The following is a 20,263-nucleotide window of genomic DNA, read 5'->3' as shown; positions in this document are numbered from 1 at the left end:
TGGATAGCTGTGTGCCAAAATAAAATTAATTATATACGTGAAGAAATTAAAAATCAAATATTTAGTCACAAACTTAACAATGGTATGGGTTCCAAAGTTTGTTTATAAATGAATTATTTGCAATACTCGGTGCATTTCCTGTGGGGGAAAAATTTCCTATGGGAATGTTGCAGATAGTAGTAGGGCTCCCCTTGTAACCAACAAAAAGGCAGATTAAATATTAAGAACACATATTGACTATAAAGCATAATGGTAACAGAACATGGACTTTACAGAGCCAAAGAGGCCAGGACTGCAGTGGCTCTGTCATTTACCAGGACAACTGCCACAGGAAGTTACGTGCTATAGGTTGCAGCAAGAAGTAAGCCTCCCAGAGCAGCCTCTGTCTGGCCTCCAGCCCATCAGGGCAGCTGGCAGCCGGAGCAACTCTGCTGCTCCACATGGAGGATCTCCCATGATGGGAGCCCATGTGCATCCTGGTGTGCTCAGGTGGGAGGCTTATGTGTAGAGTTCCCGCCCAGGAAGATTACCTCCCACAAGGCCCTGAGAGAATTCACCCTGTTAGGTCAGTATGTCAGGGCTGCGACACCATGTACTGCAACTATACAGTCTTTTCAGATGCTTGTGATTCTAAAACTTAGGATTAAATGAGGTTCAGCCTTAAATACAGATAAGTTTCATGTGATCCAATTAAGCTTTTCACATAGTAGATATGCTTTCTAAATATCAGGACAAACCTCTCCCCACCTCCAATCCATAAGGCAATTACATTATAACACAGTCACTCTTTTATAAGCAAAAGGAAGCATTTTCATACAACAAATCTGCATGATCAATTAAAATGTTCTCATATCTCTCTATCCAGGGCTTATAGGGGATCTTTCTATGTCTCTCAGGAGAACAAGCCCTTGGGCAGAGCCATCACTCGCACAGTACCATACGAAAGGCAGATGAGACATAGACTTGTGGCCTCTGGGGACATTGACTGCCTACAAAGGTCAGTCAGGAGAAGAGTCAATAAATGTCCACAAGTTAGAATGACCATGGCCACAATGGTCATTATGCAAATCACTGGAGGATGCTATCAATAACTGCTTCAGAATCAGAACATCATATACTCACAATGGTTTTTTTTTTCCCCATTTCTCAGATACTGGTATAAGATCAGATGTTACTATAATTAAATTAAAAATTAACAGCAAAAGAGTTAAAATAACACACTATTCAAAGAAGGAGAGATTAACCATAAGAGAGAAAATCCCAAATTCACTGTTTACACTAATTCTCTATGTGACTGGATAGTTCCATTAAAAATGTTTCTTCTTTTCCCTAATTTATAGATTTAAGATGATTACTGCAGATATAATAGCCATAGTTTGGACCAGATTTATGTACCATTCTACTTTGCCTATCCAAAGCCACATTTATGGTGTGGTACCATGAACCTTGACAGAGAACAAAACTTTCTTACAATGGAAAGCAAAAAGATGTGACAACTTAAGAGTTTTGTTTAAAGCTTATAAAATGCCTTTACACTAAGTTATATTTTTATTTACATAAACTGATTCATGCAAAGCTATCTTGTTTTTTAACTAGGAAAACATACAGAAAAAAACCTTTAGAATTATCATTATTATTTTGAAAGATTTTATTTATTTATTCATGAGAGACACAGAGAAGAGAGAGGCAGAGGGAGAAGCAGGCTCCATGCAGGGAGCTTGATGAGGGACTCAATCCTGGGACTCCAGGACCACACCCCGAGCCCAGGGCAGATGCTCAACCGCTGAGCCACCCAGGCGTCCCAAACCTTTAGAATTAAAACACACATACATAACAGTTTTTACCTTCTTAATTTTTAATAAAATTAGGATTAAAAAATCTGCATAATTGTTTTTGTTGCCAATTACAGTTTTTTCCCCTAGAAGTACTTTCTGGGCTTGACTCAGCTCTGGCCTACTTTTACAGGCAAAATCTAGGATCTTAGTTTATTGTCTTTATAAATAAGAGACAAATGGCATCTGAGTGGCTCAGCTGGTTAAGCATCTGACTCTTAATTTCAGCTCAGGTCATGATCTCAGGTTCATGAAACTGAACCCCACCACAGGCTCTGAGCTCAGTGTGGAGTCTGTTGGAGATTCTCTCTCTCTCTGCCCTCTCCCCACTTGCTTGCTCTTCTCTCTCTCAAATAAATAAATACATCTTAAAAAAAAAAAAGACATAAAACAGGAATAAAAGAACCAGACATTGCAGCCAACTACATGCTATTACAGAGTGTCCTTACCTTCCTCTGGTGGCCTTCTGTAGAACCTTCATTCCCATCAGGCTGCAGGACTTCCCTTCCAACTGTTGGTCCTTTAAGATGGAGCCCTCAGAGTAGACTTCACTGAACATTCCATAGGCATCTTGCACGAGAAGGCACACTCTAAAAAAAAGTATTCACATTTTTTAGGAGACAGTTTTTTTTTTAAAGATCATTCATTCATTCATTCATTCATTCATTCAAGACACACAGAAAGAGGCAGAAACACAGGCAGAGGGAGAAGCAGGCTCCCTGCAGGGACTCGAACCCCTAACTGGGATCAGGCCCTGAGCCAGAGGCAGATGCTCAATGGCTGAGCCACCCAGGCACCCTTAAGAGACAGTTTTTAATTCACTAGAGAGATAGGATCTACTTCTCCTTCACTAGAAATCCATTGTAATCATCTTCCTGAATAGGTAAATCAAGGTATAGAAAGTTGAATTCAAATATGTACTTTTAGATTTGTACTTACAGGTGTTTGGATCACTACCCACAAAATACAGAAGGAAACAGAATTCTTCTTTGGCATAAAACTAAACCCTAAGTCAAATGTGGTTTAAAAGCACACAAGGATCATCCTTTCAAATAAAACATATTACCACTGCCCAAAAAGAGAGTATTCCCTCTCCCCATTTTTATACTGTTATAACAGGAAACATTTCTATTTCCTATGGATGCTCAACAAGGAGAAAAGCTCCGGTCTAACATTATTAAGAGAACAATAATAAGGGGCTTTCTCTGAGAAGGTACATGTTTACAGACATGCATACCCCAGCAGGACAAAAACCAGCATCCCTGCTGACAGCAACACAGACATGATGGATGTCCAGTGACATATGGGATTCCTCCCAACTTTTAAGTTCAAAGAGTTGCACTTACAAAAACCTGTTTATGACTGAATTTCCAATCCTCTGAATTTCATAATTCAGGTAAATGAAGCCGTACTTATTCTCAAAAAATATTTACTGAAAAGTGGCATATTCTCAGAAAATATTTACTGAAGCTGGAAAAAAACAGACAGTAAATAACACCACCAAACAGACTGTGACGAACAAAATTATTTTAAAGATGAGGGTGTATAGGAAAGTACATGTTGGGAAAGAACAGATGACAAACAAATGATGAACAAAGGAATGCTAAATCTGAAGCAACGAACTTTACTGCTTAGAAGCTAGACCTGATTAATTCTCCCAGGTTCACAGGACCCCCCTGATTCACAAGAGTTTGCAAAGGTAAATCTTATATATAAAGGAAATCACCTTTAGTTTGATCATTAGTTGTCATGGAGTAAAATCAAACAAACATGTGTTTGAATAAAGATCACTAGTACCGGAATGCCTGAGTGGCTCAGTAGGTTAAGTGTCTGCCTTCAGCTCAGGTCCAAAGTCCCAAGGTGCTGGGATCAAGCCCTGCATCAGGCTCCATGCTCAGCAAGAAGTCTGCTTGTCTTTCTCCCTCTGCACCTCTCTCCTGTTCCTGTGCTCTCTCTCTTTGTCTCTCTCTCAAATGAATAAATGAAATCTTAAAAAACATCACTAGTACAAGGAAACAATCCACTATGTGGGAAGAGTAAAGAAAAAAAAAACAACAGACCTCCTGAGGACCTGACATTAGAATTAAAAGATAAGAAATATGGTATGACTATTTTAAAAAAGTAAAATAAAAAAATAAAAAGGTAAAATCACAAAGATATAAATACAAGACAAAAAGCTATACAATATGACTTGGTAGATTTAAAGAATGAAACAGATCTTTCAAAAAGGAAACACTACACTTACTAAAATAAAGAAGTTATTGAATAGGTATAAACAAATGGTTACATGTACCTGAAGAATGTGTATATGTGAACTGGGTTATAAATTTGAGTAAATTACCTGGAATGCATGTTGACAGCTGAGATAAAAAAAATATGAGTGAAAAGAGAAGTACAGAGAATAGAATGAGAAAGCCTAACGTTTGTCTAATAGGAGTCCAATGAATAACTTAATAATTGTAATCCTGAATTCTACCTCTGACATTTTGCTTAAATCCATATCCAATAGATCTGTGGCAGAGAGTATTATCTCTGGTTCTTTTGTGGTGAACTCTTTCTTCTAATCATTTTGTCCAGTGCAAAATAGTTGTATGAATAAACAGAGTCAAAAACATCAACCACAACCCTAGCAAAATACACACTATACAAATCTGAAGAAGTCAGGGACCAGAGAATAAAAGAAAAATAAAAATAAATTTAAAAAAAAGCAGGGGAGGGAGATGGTGGGAGAGAGAGAATATAACCTCACAGAGTGGACCCAAATGGTGATCTAGTTGGTTCTGAGTGTATTTTGGTCTGTGTGTTAAAAGGTAATAAATTCCAAAATTATTTTTTTTAAAAAGCAAAATTTACATATATGGACAAAAATTAAATTGAATACAGTGAAAGGAAGACAAAAATGAAGAATAGATCTATAACATGTAATTGTAAAATATGAAAGTCAAAAAAGAAAAAACTTAAAAAATGAAGAGTTGATAAAATATTATTGTTATGATAAAAAAGAAAGAGCATTGGAAAATTTTAATCTGAAAGGTAAATGAATCATAAGAAAAAAACCCTCTAGTTCTATATACTATTTTCCCTCTGTCCTGGAGCTTTCCAGTGCTGCTTGCTCAGTAAACTTGCTCTTCCCCTGTTCTTCCAGCTGGTCTTCTGGGGGAGGTTCTGCTGCGCTGATTCTCAGGTGTCTGTGCCTGAGCGGGGATGCCTTGCCCCTGCCAGGTGGCCGGGCTCACTGTATGCAATTTGCCCTGTGAGGTCTTTGTTCCCTGAAGGCTTCTGAAGGCTTTCTGTGCTTCTCTTGCAAGAATTGGTCACTCTTCTATTTTAGAGTTACAGCTGTTCTTTCTTTATATCTCAGGTTGAATTCATAGGTGTTCAGGATGGTTTGAAAGTTATCTGGCTAGGGATGCCTGGGTGGCTCAGTGGTTGAGTGTCTGCCTTTGGCCCAGAGCATGATCCTGGGGTCCTGGGATCGAGTCCAGCATCAGGTTCTCCGTAGGGAGCCTATGTCTCTGACTGCCTATGTCTCTGACTCTTTCTGTGTCTCTCATGATAAATAAATAAAATCTTTTTTAAAAAAAAGAACATAAATAGGGTATATAACTTCCAAATTACTATATGGAAAAAAAATGGAATGAAAACCATAGGCAAAAACAAACAAAAAAACCCTCCAAAAACATGCAAAGAAAAAGCATCAAAAAAAAAAAAAAAAAAAAAAAGAAAGAAAAATGTAAGGTAGTAAGTACAATGGTAGACACAAATGTATGTACATTTGAAATGGAATAAAAATGATTTAAACCTGTCAATTAAAAGGCAAAGTTTGTCATGTTCAGTTTGAAGGAAAAAAGAAACAAAAATTATGTTGACAGGAAACCTTCTAAAACAGAGAAGTGTTGAAAGGGAGGGGGAAAATGTTTTAGGTAAATATTAACGAAAAGAAAGCTAAAGAGGTGATTTTAAGACTAAACTAAATAGATTCTAGGAGGGAAAGCATTGTTTAAGATAGAGAGCTGACCAATATTGATTTTCTAAAAAGCTCAATTTACCAGGAAGACATAATTCTAAATCTTTATGTTCTCTGCCTTGAAACATATAGAGTATAAACTGACAAAACTATAGGGAGAAGCAAGCAAATCCAACATCATTGTGGGAGATTTCAACCCATCCATTCCAACTGTTAAAATCAATCTGAGGAAAAAAATTAGTAAAGATCTGAAAAAACTTGCATATACCTAACAACTTTATTTTATTTTATTTTATTTTAATTTTTATTTATTTATGATAGTCACACACACAGAGAGAGAGAGAGAGAGAGAGAGAGAGAGAGAGAGAGAGGCAGAGACATAGGAAGAGGGAGAAGCAGGCTCCATGCACTGGGAGCCCGACGTGGGATTCGATCCTGGGTCTCCAGGATCGCACCCTGGGCCAAAGGCAGGCGCTAAACCGCTGCGCCACCCAGGGATCCCTACCTAACAACTTTAACTTGTTGGATAGGCAATTAGAAAAACTGCCGCAATTAGAAGTGAATTCTCAAGCACACATAGGACATTTATAAAATGTGACTAGACAGTGGGCCATAAGGCAGGTCTGAATTAATTTCAAAGAATCAGTATTGTATGAGACACATTATCTGCCTACAATATAATTAAATGAGAAACCAAGCAAAAAAAAAATATGTACTTTTAAAAAATCCTCCATTTGGAAATTTTACAACATCCTTTTCAACTCATAGGTCAAATATGAAATCATCATGGAGAAAAAACGGTGTTTTGAACTAGTTGATAAAAATATCACATGCCAAAATATGTAGATTAAAAGGATGCTTTAGGGAATCTGTAGTCTTAAATATAATAAAACATGATCACTTTTCCTTTTCTGTATAGATCATTAAATTAGTTTTCTATGTACTTAATATAAATTCTACACCTCTGCCAATTACCAAAATGTTCCTTCAGGGTGCTGAACCTCACATGTACTATGCCCCGAAGAGACTCTCTCTTGGGGCCTCTGCCTCATTCTCATCTGAACTCGTGAGCACCATAGCCATCCTAGGATCTCTTGTCAGAAAATCAGACGGATTTACTTTGCTGCTTTAGTATGTTAGATCTGCTATTTCCCATATCCTATATCTTCCTTTCTTAATTGACTTCAATTTAGTAGCTCATATCTTTTAGCTTCCTGAAAAGGCGAAGTTAGGAGCTAAAATCTTTGAAATTATTCATGAAATTATCAATAGTCTATCCTCAAACTTTTTAGGCAGTTTGGCTAAGTATAGATTTCTAGATTGTAAATAATTTTTCCATTCCAAGTCCAAAACTGCTTTTGTCTTCCTCCTTCCTCTGCAGGAGCTGAGCTCTGTTCTAGTTCCAAGGGCATGGACACTGCATGGTGATAAAATCCTTCGTACAGATTTGTTTCTACGCACTGGGTGAGAAATATCCTTCCTTGATGGGTCTTTTCACAGTGGAGTCACTTCTCCTCTGTCATTTCATTGATACTTCCTCCCCTTCACTTTTTCTCTTTTTTCATTCTGGTTATTGGACATCCTGGACTAGTTCTTTAATTTTATTAACTTTTCTCTCTTATTTTCCACTTCTTTCTGGCAGTTGCTTCAACTTTGTCTTCCGATGCTTCTAGTTAGGTTCTTCATAATTTCTACCTTTTATTTTTTTTTAATTTCTACTTTTTATATGTTTAACTTCTAAGAGTTCTTTCTCTTTTAAGCTCTAAAAGATGTTTTCTTTCCTCCTCTTTATGGTTGCTGTATCTGTAACTTCATTTAAGAAGCTTTCTTCAGGCTTCTGCTGTTTGTTCTTATTTAAGAACAGGGCTCTAACAATCTTCCTGGACTCTCCCAATGGGTAGTTGGAAGAACTCATCAACCATGAACAACACATGGGTGAACAGGCTGGGCCATTTTATGGCTGGGGAACCTCAGATGTTAATATCTTTACATCTCCTCTTGATGAGGAAATTCCTCAGAAAGACTCTGTTTACCGTGGCGCATCACTATATACCAGGGATAGGGAGGGATGACCACTCGACAGTGCAGAGTAAGTGAATAGGACATCATCATCACTTCCTGAAGAGACTTGCAACTAATCATTTTTCTTTTCCTTTCCCCTCCTCTCTGCTTATCTCCTTCCTTCCTTCCTTCCTTCCTTCCTTCCTTCCTTCCTTCCTTCCAGAAAGAGAGAGACAGAGGGAGAGGGAAAGAGAGACTCTTAAGCTGGGTGTGGAGTCTGAGGTGGGGCTCAAGCTCATAACCATGAGATCATGACCTGAGCTGAAATCAAGAGTTGGTCACTTAACCAACTGAGCTACCCTGGCACTCCCGTTTTTCTTATTTTAGTCCTTTTTATCTGCTATCAAAGGTAGTAGGAAAACTGGATATAAAAAAAAAATTAATAAATAAAACTCAACTGTTACCTCATATTATACACAAAAATTAACTCAAAATGGATCATAGACCCATTTAGAAAACTAAAATTTGAGAAGAAAACACAGGAGAGAAATTGTTGCAATCTTGGGGTAGGCAAAAAGTTATTTTGACATTATCAAAATTAAAACTGCTCTTCAAAAGATGCCATTAAGAGAATGAAAAGGCTGGGACACCTGGGTGGCTTGGTGGTTGAGCATCTGCCTTTGGGTCAGAGCGTGATCCTGGAGTCCTGGGATCGAGTCCTGCATTGCGCTCCCTGCAGGGAGTCTGCTTCTCCCTCTGCCTGTGTCTGCCTCTCTCTGTGTGTCTCTCATGAATAAATAAATAAAATCTTAAAAAAAAAAAGAAAATGAATAGGATAATCACAAATTAGGAGAACATATTTGCTAAATATACATCTGACAAAGGACTTGTATCTAGATTAAAGAATTATAAAACTTATTGACAATAAAAATATTATTTATATATCCTATAAGGATAAAAAGAAGACAAATAATCCTTTTAGAAATGGACTAAAGATACAAAACATCATAAATTCCATTTCTATTAATCATCTAGAATAGTTAAATCCATAGAGGCAGAACACAGATAGTTGCTAGGGGGTAAACTGAGGCAGAATTGGGGAGTAACTGGTTCCTGTGTATGGTATTTCCTTTTGGACTAAAATATTCTGGAACTAGAAGGAAGTGGTGATTGTATAATACTGTAAGCTTTATATTATGTGAATCTCATTTCTATGTAAATCAAAATGGACAAAAGATGCAAATAAACATTTCATCAAAGAAGATACATATGTAGCTAATAAACACATAAAAGGGTGCACAACACCATTAGTCATAAGGGAAATGCCACGTTAAAACCGCAAGGAGATACACTACACATACCCTGGGAAGGGTGAAATAAAAGAGGCTGATGGTATCAAGTTTTGTGGAGGCTATGGAAGAACTGAAACTACTAGATTTTAGGTGGGAACGCATGTTATAGCCACTATAGAAAAAACTCTGGCAGTTTCTAATAAAGTTAGACATATACAGTCATTCTACTCCAGGATTTTCCCAAAAGAAATAAAATCATATGCCCACACAAAAATTTATAGACATAGGTCTATAGTAGCTTTGTTAATTAGTAGCCCCAAACTGGACGAAAGACAAAGGTTCAGAAGTAGCTGAATGGATAAATTGTGATGTATCTCTACAGTGGAATACTACTCAGCCATGAAAAGGAACAAACTACGGACACAGGGATGAATCTTGAAAATATTGTGCTGAGTGGAAAAAAAAAACCATGAACATGAAAAGTAGTTTATATCAAATTATAGAAAAGGCAAAGTAAATCCACAGTAATAGTACGCAGATGTGTAGTTGCCTGGGACTCAGGCCAGAGAGACTGACAGCAGAGGCACAGGCAACTTTTTGGGGTTATGGAAATAATTTATGTCTTCACTGTGATGGGTATAACATGGCAAATATATTTGTCAAAACTCACTGCTTAAATGGGTGCATTTCATTGTATGTATGTAAATTATGTACATTATATCTTCACAAAGTTGTTTTAAGAAAAAAAGGATGGGGCACCTGAGTGGCTCAGTCAGTTGGGCATCTGACTCTTGATTTCAGCTCAGGCTGTGGTCTCAGGGTCCTGGGATTGAGCCTCATGTCTGGGTCCACTCTGTGCAGAATCTGCTTGACATTCTCTCCCTCCCCTTCTCCCTCTGCTCCTCTCCTGCTCTCTGTCCCTCTAAAATAAATTAACAAATCTTCAAAAAATAATAAAGGAAAAAAGGTATAGAAGACAACCTGAAGAAGATTCTATGGGATAAACATAGGATACTTATGGAAAAAAGATAGAAAAATTTTAACTGGTAAACAATGGGAAAGAATCAAATGCTTAAAAATCCATTAGAAAAATATTATGCTTTACAAAGAGGCATTTTCCCTTGTCATTATACACAAACCTTCAAAGGGAAACTATGATATAATTGAAGCACGTTTTCTCATGTGTCTTCAACAAATACTGAAAACCACTTACTTTTAGAGAGAACTCTCAGAGTATGAAATTAGGAATGTATTTGGGTATTTATTTATTTATTTTTGAATATTTTATTTACTTATCTGACAGACACAAGCAGGGAGAGCCGGAGTCAGAGAGGGAGAGGGAGAAGGAGACTCCCCACTGAGGAGGGAATTCAAAGCAGGGCTCCATCCCAGAACCCTGGGATCATGACCTGAGTGGAAGGTAGACACTTAACCCACTGAGGCCCCCAGGCCCCCATACTCGGATATTTAAAAAAAGAGAATCAAATACATTACTGATATTTCATGAAACAAAACTTAAAATCTTACCCTTTCAATGAAATCGTCTCCATTTTAAGGACCCACATGCAAACTACTAATTCCACCCTGAAAACATGAAGATTGAAACTGCTCCTGTGTTCTCTGAGATAGAACAGGCTCTCAATAAATACACCTTCCATTTTTGAGAGAATGAATGAGGCTCTGTTGTGAACACACACACAGTAAACTCACATAATAGCTAATAGCACACAGTGTTCACAGAAATATTCATTCATTTATTCACTCACTAATTCATTCATTTGAAGCTTACTGGGCTTATACTTTGTAGGATATATAAGGAGGGAAGGGGTCAAATAAAAATATAATTGAGAATCAAATAAAACGCTGAGTAACATTAACACCTAAAGTTAATATAATATATTATGGCTAATTACAGCATTCTCATATTATCTATTTAACCCTTCAACTGAGGAAACTAGACATTGATAGATGAAGAAAGTGAGGCTCAGAATGTTTAGAAAACCTACCCAAGACAGTAAGGAGGGAGCAGAATCAGGTTTTAAATGTGAGGCACTCAACTTGGTATTTTTGTGCCATAATATCATGTTACAGTAACAAGTTATACGAATGTAGAAGACTACTGGCTCTTCTGGGATTAATTTTGCAGAATGGAACTGGAGAGAACATCCCACAGCAACTAGCATTCTAGTCTGTGAGGCCAGCACTAAGAAGGTAACACGGAATAAACTCATGGCAAACTGTATGATGACCCTAAAATCCAGAATATTTAAATCTAATCTTTACAGAGCGACAACTACTGCTAAGTCAAACTATTTAAGATATGCATAAATTGTAATTAGTCCATAATGAGGCTACTTATCTAGAAGAACTTTATCTTCTCTGTAACTTTCAAAATAAAGATTCATTCATTCATTCATTCATTCATTCAGAGGGGAAGGGCAGAGGAAAAAGGGGAGAGCGAATCTTAAGCAGGCTCCATGTCTAGCACCGAGTCCAACAAAGGGCTCCGTCTCACAACCACGGGATCATGACCCGGGCCAAAATCAAGAGTCAGACACTTAACTGATGAAGCCACCCAGGTCCCCCCAAAAGATCTTTTTAATGTTTGACAAGAATCATACTGAAATATTAAGGTCAGAGTGTAAGGAATTTATGTTAAATTATCATTTTGAAGGCTGCTAATGAAATATAATGAAAAGGAAATACTCTTAAATTAAATCACTTGAAAATAATTTCATTAACTGTTTGATACTGTCTGACCTTAATCTGAAACCCAAGTGGGAAAGAATGAAAGATTACTCTTTTTTTTTTTTTTAAATTTATGATAGTCACACACACAGAGAGAGAGAGGCAGAGACACAGGCAGAGGGAGAGAAGCAGGCTCCATGCACCGGGAGCCCGACGTGGGATTCGATCCCGGGTCTCCAGGATCGCGCCCTGAGCCAAAGGCAGGCGCTAAACCGCTGCGCCACCCAGGGATCCCTGAAAGATTACTCTTTCATAATATTGTTCTATTTAAATCAGTCTGCCATGTGAAAAGCTAGGATGAAAGTGTACATTTTTATGTTGAATTGATGATGTCTCTTTTAGCCTGCAAACCATTTCATATCACAATCTCTTGGAGGGAAGTATTTTAATGTTTTTTTCCTCAAAGGCCTATTCACCCCCTAATTATCCTATCACCTGTCAGGGAGGCTGACGCAGAACTTTGGGGAATCAGGCTCCGTCTCCTACGGAGGAAGCCTCAGGCTTCCTGAAAGCGTAATGCCTGCTTGCCTATCCTGACGCATCCAAGCACGGTTTTGTAAGCATTATTGTTTGTTAACATGAGTAAGAGGTGATATGAAGATCACAATGGGTCCTTTGTGATCCGGTATATTTGCCTTTATCTCAAATAACCAAGGGCTGGTGCTCTTGCTTACTCTGCTGACCTGGAGAAGAGATATTAGTACTTTCTTCCTCCCTCTTGTTCATGCCTGGCCGCTCACCTTCTCCCACCGTGTCCTGCTCACACAGCCAAAGCTCGGGAGTTCACGGACTCAGGCCTCAGTCGAGTCACTGTCCTCAGTGCTCCCAATGGCCTGGAACCGTGTCATTCAACACAGTCCAAACCAGAGTTAGCTCAGCAGCAGCACCAAGAATTCCACCTTCTTGCACTGCTTCCTGCCCCGCAGATACCATCTCCTAAAATCAATGCTAGTGTGACAGGTCTGAGCAGCAAAGGGCCCCTTATCAACTTGTTTTTCCTGAATCACGAGAGACGTCCTCCATAAATTACATCATATTCAAAGGAACACAAACGGCTTCCCAGGGAGGAAAGGAATGCCGCGGTAGTAACTCCAGGACCCTAAAAGAACCTGTATGAACTTGAATTCACTCACCTGAACACGGGGATGAGGGAAGCTAACCGCGAGGGCTGCTGTGGCGTTCCAGCAACGCTACAGGGCTGAGCACCGGGGCTGGCGCCAACACATCAATCTTTCCTTTGCAGGATCCTTAGGCCAATTTTGTTTTCTCTCATACAGTTTTCTCCATATAGTTCTTGAACATCTTTTGTTAGATCTATGCCTAGATCACTTACAAATTTGTTTGCTATTTTAAATACGTTTTGCGGGGGCACCTGGGTGGCTCAGTCAGTTGAGTGTCTTTCTTCGGCTCAGTCATGATCTCAGGGTTCTGGGATCGAGCCCCACACTGGGATCCCTGCTTAGCGGGGAGTCTGCTTCTCCCTCTCCCTCTGCTGCTCTCTCTCTCTAAAGTAAATAAATGAAATCTTAAAAAAATAAAATACTTTTTGTTTGTTGCTCTGTTGATGATGAATAGAAATACAAATGACTTCTACATTTAACTTTTGTAATCCATCAATCTTACTAAAACTATAATACTTTTTATGAAGGGTTTAATGTAATCATTTCATCTATGCATAATGACAACTTTGCTTCAGCCTTCCCAATCCTTATTTTTTTTATTATTATTTTTCTCACAACGATACAGGTCTTTGGCATAATGCTGAAGAGAAGCCAATGATACTCTGCATCCTTATCTTGATTTTGAATAAAATGTCTTCAGTGTTTTACGATGAAGAATGATGCTTGCTATAGAGATTTTTTGGTTGATATCCTTCATCAGGTTAGATATTCTTAGTTTGCTGAAAAAATTTTTTAATCATGAAGGGCATTGGACCTTATCAAATGCATTTTCCATATTCACTGAAATGACTGTTTTTATCTCCTCTGCTAATGTAAATGACAACTACAGCATGTTAAGTTAAAACGATTTTTTACTCCTGCGCTACAGCCAAGATCCTATCTGCTACATTTTGTTTAGGATCTTTCTCTTCTTTTCTTTTCTTTTTTCTTTTCTTTTTTCTTTTCTTTTCTTTTCTTTTCTTTTCTTTTCTTTTCTTTTCTTTTCTTCTTTCTTTCTTTCTTTCTTTCTTTCTTTCTTTCTTTCTTTTTCTCCTTCCTTCCTTCCTTCCTTCCTTCCTTCCTTCCTTCCTTCCTTCCTTCTTTCTTCTTTTTCTTTCTTTTTTATTTATTCATGAGAGACACAGAGAGAGGCAGAGACACAGGCAGAGTGAGAAGCAGGCTCCATGCAGGGAGCCAGCCCGACATGGGACTCGATCCTGGGTCTCCAGGATCATGACCTGAGCTGAACACAGGTGCCCAACCTCTGAGCTACCCAGGCATCCCTGTTTAGGATTTTTCTATGTCCATGAGTGATATTGGCCTTTAATTTTATTGTTCAAATTAGATTTAATTTTATTTCTCAAGACTCAAGACTATTTATAGTAATTTCATATAATAACTTGACAAAGATTTTTTCTTTGAAAAATTTGTATAAGATTTGACAACCTGTTTTTCAAAAGTTAGAAATAATTTAAATAAAATGAATTGGATCTAGTGCTTTTCCTGGGAAGACTTTTAACTATCAACTCAATTTCTCTAATGATAATTGGGCTATTTGGGCTTTCTAATTTTTAACTGAGACATTGGGTTAATATATATTTTCCTAGGGATGTGTCCATTTGGTCTACATTTTTAAATTAATTAATCAATTCAGATTTAGTATATATGTTTATTTTTATTGTTTTAATTTTAATTCCAGTATAGTTAACATACAGTGTTATATTAGTTTCAGATGTACAATTAATGATTCGACACTTCTTACAACACCAGTGCTCATTCCAAGTGCCCTCCTTATTCCCCACCACCTATGTAACCCACCCACCCACCTCCCCTCTGGTCACTATCAGTTCTGTAGTTAAGAGTCTGTTACTTGGTTTCTCTCTTTTTTCCGTTGCTCATTTGTTTCTTAAATTCCACATATGAATGAAATAATATGGTATTATCTCTCTCTGCCTTATTTTGCTTAGCAATAATACTCTCTAGTTCCATCCATGTTATTGCAAATTACAAGAGTCCATTCTTTTTTAAGGCTGAGTAATATTCCATTGTGTGTGTTTGCCTTATCTCTTTATCCATTCATTTATTGGTGGACACTCAAGCTGCTTCCATAATTTCAGCATTGTAAGTAATGCTGCAAAAAACATAGGGGTCTATTATACCTTTGAATTAATGTTTTTGTATTTTTTGGGTAAATATCCAGTAGTGTAATTACTGGAACATAGGGTAGTTCTATTTTTAACTTCTTTTTTTTTTTTAAAGATTTAATTTATTTATTTGAGAGAGAGAGAGAGAGGGAGACAGAGCACACAAGCAGGGGGAGCTGCGTGTAGATGGAGAGTGAGAAGCAGGCTCCCACCTGAGCAGGGAGCCAGATGGACATGAGGCTTAATACCAGGACCTGAGCCAAAGGTCACGCTTAACCAACTGAGCCACCCAGGAGCCCCTATTTTTAACTTTTTAATAAAACTCCACACTGTTTTCCACAGTAGCTGTACCAGTTTGCATTCCAACCAACAGTGCATGAGGGTTCCCTTTTCCCTATGTTCTCGTCAACATTTGTTTCTTTGGTTTTTGATTTTTAGCCATTCTGAGAGGTGTGAGGTGATATCTCACTGTGGTTTTGATTTGCATTTTCCTGATGATCACATGAGACACACGAGCATCTTTTCATGTGTCTATTGGCCATCTGTTTGTCTTCTGTGGAGCAAGGTCTGTTCAGGGCTTCTCCCATTTTTCAATTGGGTTATTTGAATTTTGGGTGTTGAGCCAATACATTGGCTTTTTATGTATTTTAGATACTAACCCTTTATTGGATATATGGTTTGGAAATATCTTCTCCCATTGAGCCTTTTCATTTCACTGATGTTTTCTTTGCTATGCAGAGGCTTTTTATTTGATGTAATCCCGAAGTTTATTTTTGCTTTTAATTTGCTTGCCTCAGGAGGCATATCTAGAAAAATGTGATGGCCAATGTCAGAGAAACCATTGCCTGCGTTCTCCTCTAGGATTTTATGGTTCCAGGTCTCACATACAGGTCTTTCATTCATTTTGAATTTTTGTGTATAGTGTAAGAAACTGGCCCAGTTTCATTCTTTTGCATGTAGCTGTCCAGATTCCCAAACACCATTTGTTGAAGACTTTTTCTCATTGTATATTCTTTCCTACTTCAAAAAGAACAACTGCAACCTTTGGTTTTACCAAAAACGAGATGACTTGCCTAAAATAAAACAATTAATGTTCAATCCTACTGACTTAACCTCAGGATTTAAAGGCCAAAAAGAAAGTGTGATCCAAGTTACTTGTTTCTTTTGAAATTTTTAACATTGTCCTATTATTGCCTCTGGCTTCCATTGTGTCTAATGAGAGGTCTGTCTGTTCTTATCTCACTGGTTCTCTTATTATATGATGAGTCATTTTCCACTCACTGCTTTCAAACTTTTCTCTTTGTTTTCCAACATTTTGACTATATATGTCTGGATATGGATCTCTTTAGGTTTATCCTACTTGAAGCTCTTGAACTTTCAGATAAATAAAGTTTACCAGTCAAATTTGAAATGTTTCAGCCACTATTTCTTTAGATATTTTTTCTGTACCCTCCTCCCAATTCCCCTGATTTTCTGGGGATGTTGGTGTACTTAATGATGTTCCATATTTCTATGAGGTTCTGTTTCATTTTCTTCATTCTTTTTTTTCCTTCTTAGAATACTTGCCATTTGGGAGACTTCTATAAAAATAAATCATTTATTTTGGTGTCTTAATTCTTCATAAAGATTGAGTTATTTAAAAGTCTTCACAAGGATGCCTGGGTGGCTTAGTCGGGTAGGTGTCTGCCTTGGGCTCAGGTCATGATCCCAGGATCGAGTCCCACATAGGGCTCCCTGCTCAGTGGGGAGTCTGCTTCTCCCTCTGCCCTTCCCACCTACTCATAATCTCTCTCAGCTTCACAAATTTGAGTGTTATCCTTGTGCAGGGATCATACTAATTTCTGTATCATTCCAGTTTTGGTATAAGTGATGCCAGATTGAGCACTCATCACTCCCCCCCCCCCCCTTTAGATTATGGGAGCTCAATTACTCTGGATTCATGTTCTTTAACTTTCTTCTGTCAGCTGAAGCCTACTGTTGAACCTATCTAGTGAATTTTTCATTTTGGTTATAATTTCTAACTCCAGAATCCCCATCTGGTTCTCTTTTAAAGTTTGTATCTTTTCATTGATATTCTCCATTTGATCAGACACTGTCATCATACCCTTTAATTCCTGAGACATGGTTTCCTTGAATTCTCAGAACACACTTATTGTGGCTGCTCTGAAATTTTTGTCTGCTAAGTCCAACATCTGGGCCCCTTCACTTGCCTGCACTGTTTTCCCCCATGTATGGGCCAGAGTTTCCTGTTTCTTCATCTATCTTGTAATTTTTTGTTGATGAGTATTTTCTTTTTAAGATTTGATTTATTTATTCATGAGAGATGAGAGAGAGACAGAGAGAGGCAGAGACATACGCAGAGAAGTAGGCTCCATGAAGGGAGCCTGATGTGGGACTCGATCCTGGAACTCTGAGATCACACCCTGGGCTGAATGCAGATGCTCAACCACTGAGCCACGCAGGTGTATTTCTGAAAATATATTGTGGCAACTCTAGATACGGATTCCTCTTCTACCCCAGGCCTTGATGCTGTTGTGATCTGCATAGTAGTTCATTCAGTTGTTTACTGACTAGTCCAAACTTTTCCTGTAGGCCTCAGTAATCAGGCGTGCCTGCCCAAACGTGTGTGTGTGTGTGTGTGTGTGTGTTTTGTTTTGTTTTTAATCTTTTCACATGGCTTAGGTTGCCCCCAGCATATACCACTTTTTAGTGAAAGATTCTGCTTAATCTCCCTAAAAAGTTAGATTTTTACTCTTTGCCATTGGGTATATATACCTTGGAGGTTGCTATCATAACTCAAGGAGATAAATGTTTGCCCTCATTCCTCTCCATCAGACAGGGTTTGCATTAGCGCTTTTTAATCATACCCCTATGAGGGTATGGCCTTGGGCCTGCCAGACCGCTAAGCACATGTGCATCATTTATTTTAAAGTCTGGCTTCTTAGGAGTTGCCCCTGGGTCAGAGCAGCTTACTGTTCATCTAGTGTGACTGGAGGTGGTACTGAGTTCTGCAGTGTCAGTGAGGTTTGAATCCAAAATCTTCTATGGGGTTGCTGTGACTGTCTTGAGTGGGTGCCAAGCACATCCTTCTTGACTCCAAAAGTTTTATTGTGATACTACGAGGATTCTTCTTGGCTGTGTCTTTTCCCCTGACGCATCCTGTTAAACTTCTGATAGCTTGGCCATTTCCTTGTTGATAAAGTATCACAGAGCTACAGGCACTCCGAGTTGCTCTCCACCAAGATCCCCATTATTTTCAATAATGCCCTTGGACATGGGATTGTACTGTGTTCCAAATAAAGCCAGCCAACTCACATAGTGCCTTAAAGCCCTTCTTCCTCATAACTTGTCTTTCTCTGGGCAGAACCTCTGAGCCACTTATAGAACTGGCGTGTGAAGACTGTGTCTCCTTCTCTTGGAGTTGTAACCCTGCTCTAGGGTGGGTGCTGGAGGTGATGGTGGCAGCACGGGGCTAGGGCTGCCCTTCTGGTGTGGTGCTTCTATCTTATGGGTGGATTGGGGTAGGACAACTGAGCTAGTATTCTTGGTCGACCACACTTGGCGTAGAGATACAACATGGGCTAAGGGATTTCCTATAGTCAAACTGTATCCTAGACTCTGAGTTGAGGGGAGAGGGGACATCTTGACTGCAGTCCTGGAGTAAGATCCCCAGCATAGTCTTCATAAGACAAACTGGGTTGGTGGGGGAGTAGGTCATGGCTTAATGGCCACGGACTCTATGTTCATCCCGAAATTTGGTAGATTTTCTTGATTCTATTGATGGAATGTTTCTCCATTTATTGTATGCCTTTAGGAAAATTTCCTGAAGCTTTCTATATGTATTTTTAAGTTTTTTCCAGTTAAAAATGTTTATTAGGGAGAGAATCCACTGTGTCTTCACTCTGCTATTCCAGAAGCAGGTCTTCCATTTTTATCTTCAATGTACTTCCATTAAAATAATGATCCTCCGAAAGACAAACTATGAGAGACTCCTAACTCTGGGAAAAAAACAAAGGGTTGTGGAAGGGGAGGAGGTGGGGGGAATGGGGTAACTGGGTGACGGGCACTGAGGAGGGTACTTGATGGGATGAGCATTCGGTGTTACATGTTGGCAAATTAAATTTAAATAAATAAACAAAAAGAAATAACGATCCTCTGGAAATTTAGCATGTGCTGTGTAAGAAAACATAATGGTGGGGTGCCCGGAAGGCTCAATCAGTTAAGTGTCTGCCTCTGGCTCAGGTCATGATCACAGGATCCTGGGATCGAGCCCCAAGTTAGGCTCCCTGCTCAGCGGGGAGTCTGCTTCTCCCTCTCCCTCTGCCTTTGCCCCTCCCCCTTGCTCATGCTCTCTCTCCCAAATAAATGCATAAAATCTTAAACACACACACACACACACACACAGCTCTTTAGCCATTATGAGTTTTGAGAGTATTTGGAAACTTTCCATTCCGAATTTGTAGACTTGTGACTTGTTCTTTTTTCCTAAAAGAAATCTTGATTTGCTTGAACACAATAAAGGAGTCAAGTACAAAATACCAAGTCAGACAAAAGAAGTGCAGTAGATGCAGTGAGGCACAGAGGTACACAGAGCCATGATACAAACATCAAAAGATTCTTAATACCAATGGCACTTATGGGTTTTTCACTGTACACTAAAACAGTGCCCTGGCTTTTTGGTGGTGTCTAGTAAACCTATGATTCCTTTATTAATGTGCTAAATATAGCAGGACTGCTACTGGCTAGGCCCTCTGCAAGGTGCTAGGTATGTGGTAATGAGCTAAAGAACCCCTGCTCTCTGTCCCTCCTTAGGGAAAGACTTCATATGCATATAAATATACAATTACAAACTCTGGGAGTGCTTACAAGGCAATAAGCAGAGTACCTAAGAGACAACATGGGGTGGGATGTTCTAACCAGCGTGGTCAGGGAAGGTTTTTAAAGAAATGTGATCTTTAAGCTGAGTCTTAAAGAAGGATAAGCCAATCATGCAAAAGGTTGAGAGAAAAGGACTTACAACAGAGAACATAGCGTATACAAATTTCTGTGATGGGAAAGAGCTTTTCCATGTTTAAGAAATTGAAAGAAGGCTAGAAAATAAGAGAGAGAGAGAGAGAGA

General features: G+C 38.6%; 1 protein-coding gene and 1 non-coding gene across 6 annotated transcripts in view; both read right to left on the bottom strand.

The window, feature by feature from the left end:
- Positions 1–20,263, bottom strand: part of SPIDR (scaffold protein involved in DNA repair) — a 418,420-nt gene that overhangs the window by 58,026 nt on the left and 340,131 nt on the right. For all 5 annotated transcript variants that reach the window (XR_011995736.1, XR_011995737.1, XM_072729264.1 and 2 more), the window contains one exon: positions 2,282–2,422. Coding sequence is in view for 3 of the 5 variants with exons in the window: in XM_072729264.1 (XP_072585365.1) it covers positions 2,282–2,422 (141 nt within the window). In the remaining 2 variants the exon portion in view is untranslated. The remainder of the gene's footprint in view (positions 1–2,281; positions 2,423–20,263) is intronic.
- LOC112910712 (U6 spliceosomal RNA) lies at positions 16,926–17,029 on the bottom strand. The gene has a single exon (XR_003233299.1). It is a non-coding gene; the product is annotated as a U6 spliceosomal RNA (small nuclear RNA).

The sequence above is a fragment of the Vulpes vulpes genome, chromosome 12, assembly GCF_048418805.1.
Source record: "Vulpes vulpes isolate BD-2025 chromosome 12, VulVul3, whole genome shotgun sequence".
Classification (NCBI taxonomy): Eukaryota; Metazoa; Chordata; class Mammalia; order Carnivora; family Canidae; genus Vulpes; species Vulpes vulpes.
Note: the sequence above shows the minus strand (reverse complement) of the source record. Positions and strands in the feature narration are given on the sequence as shown.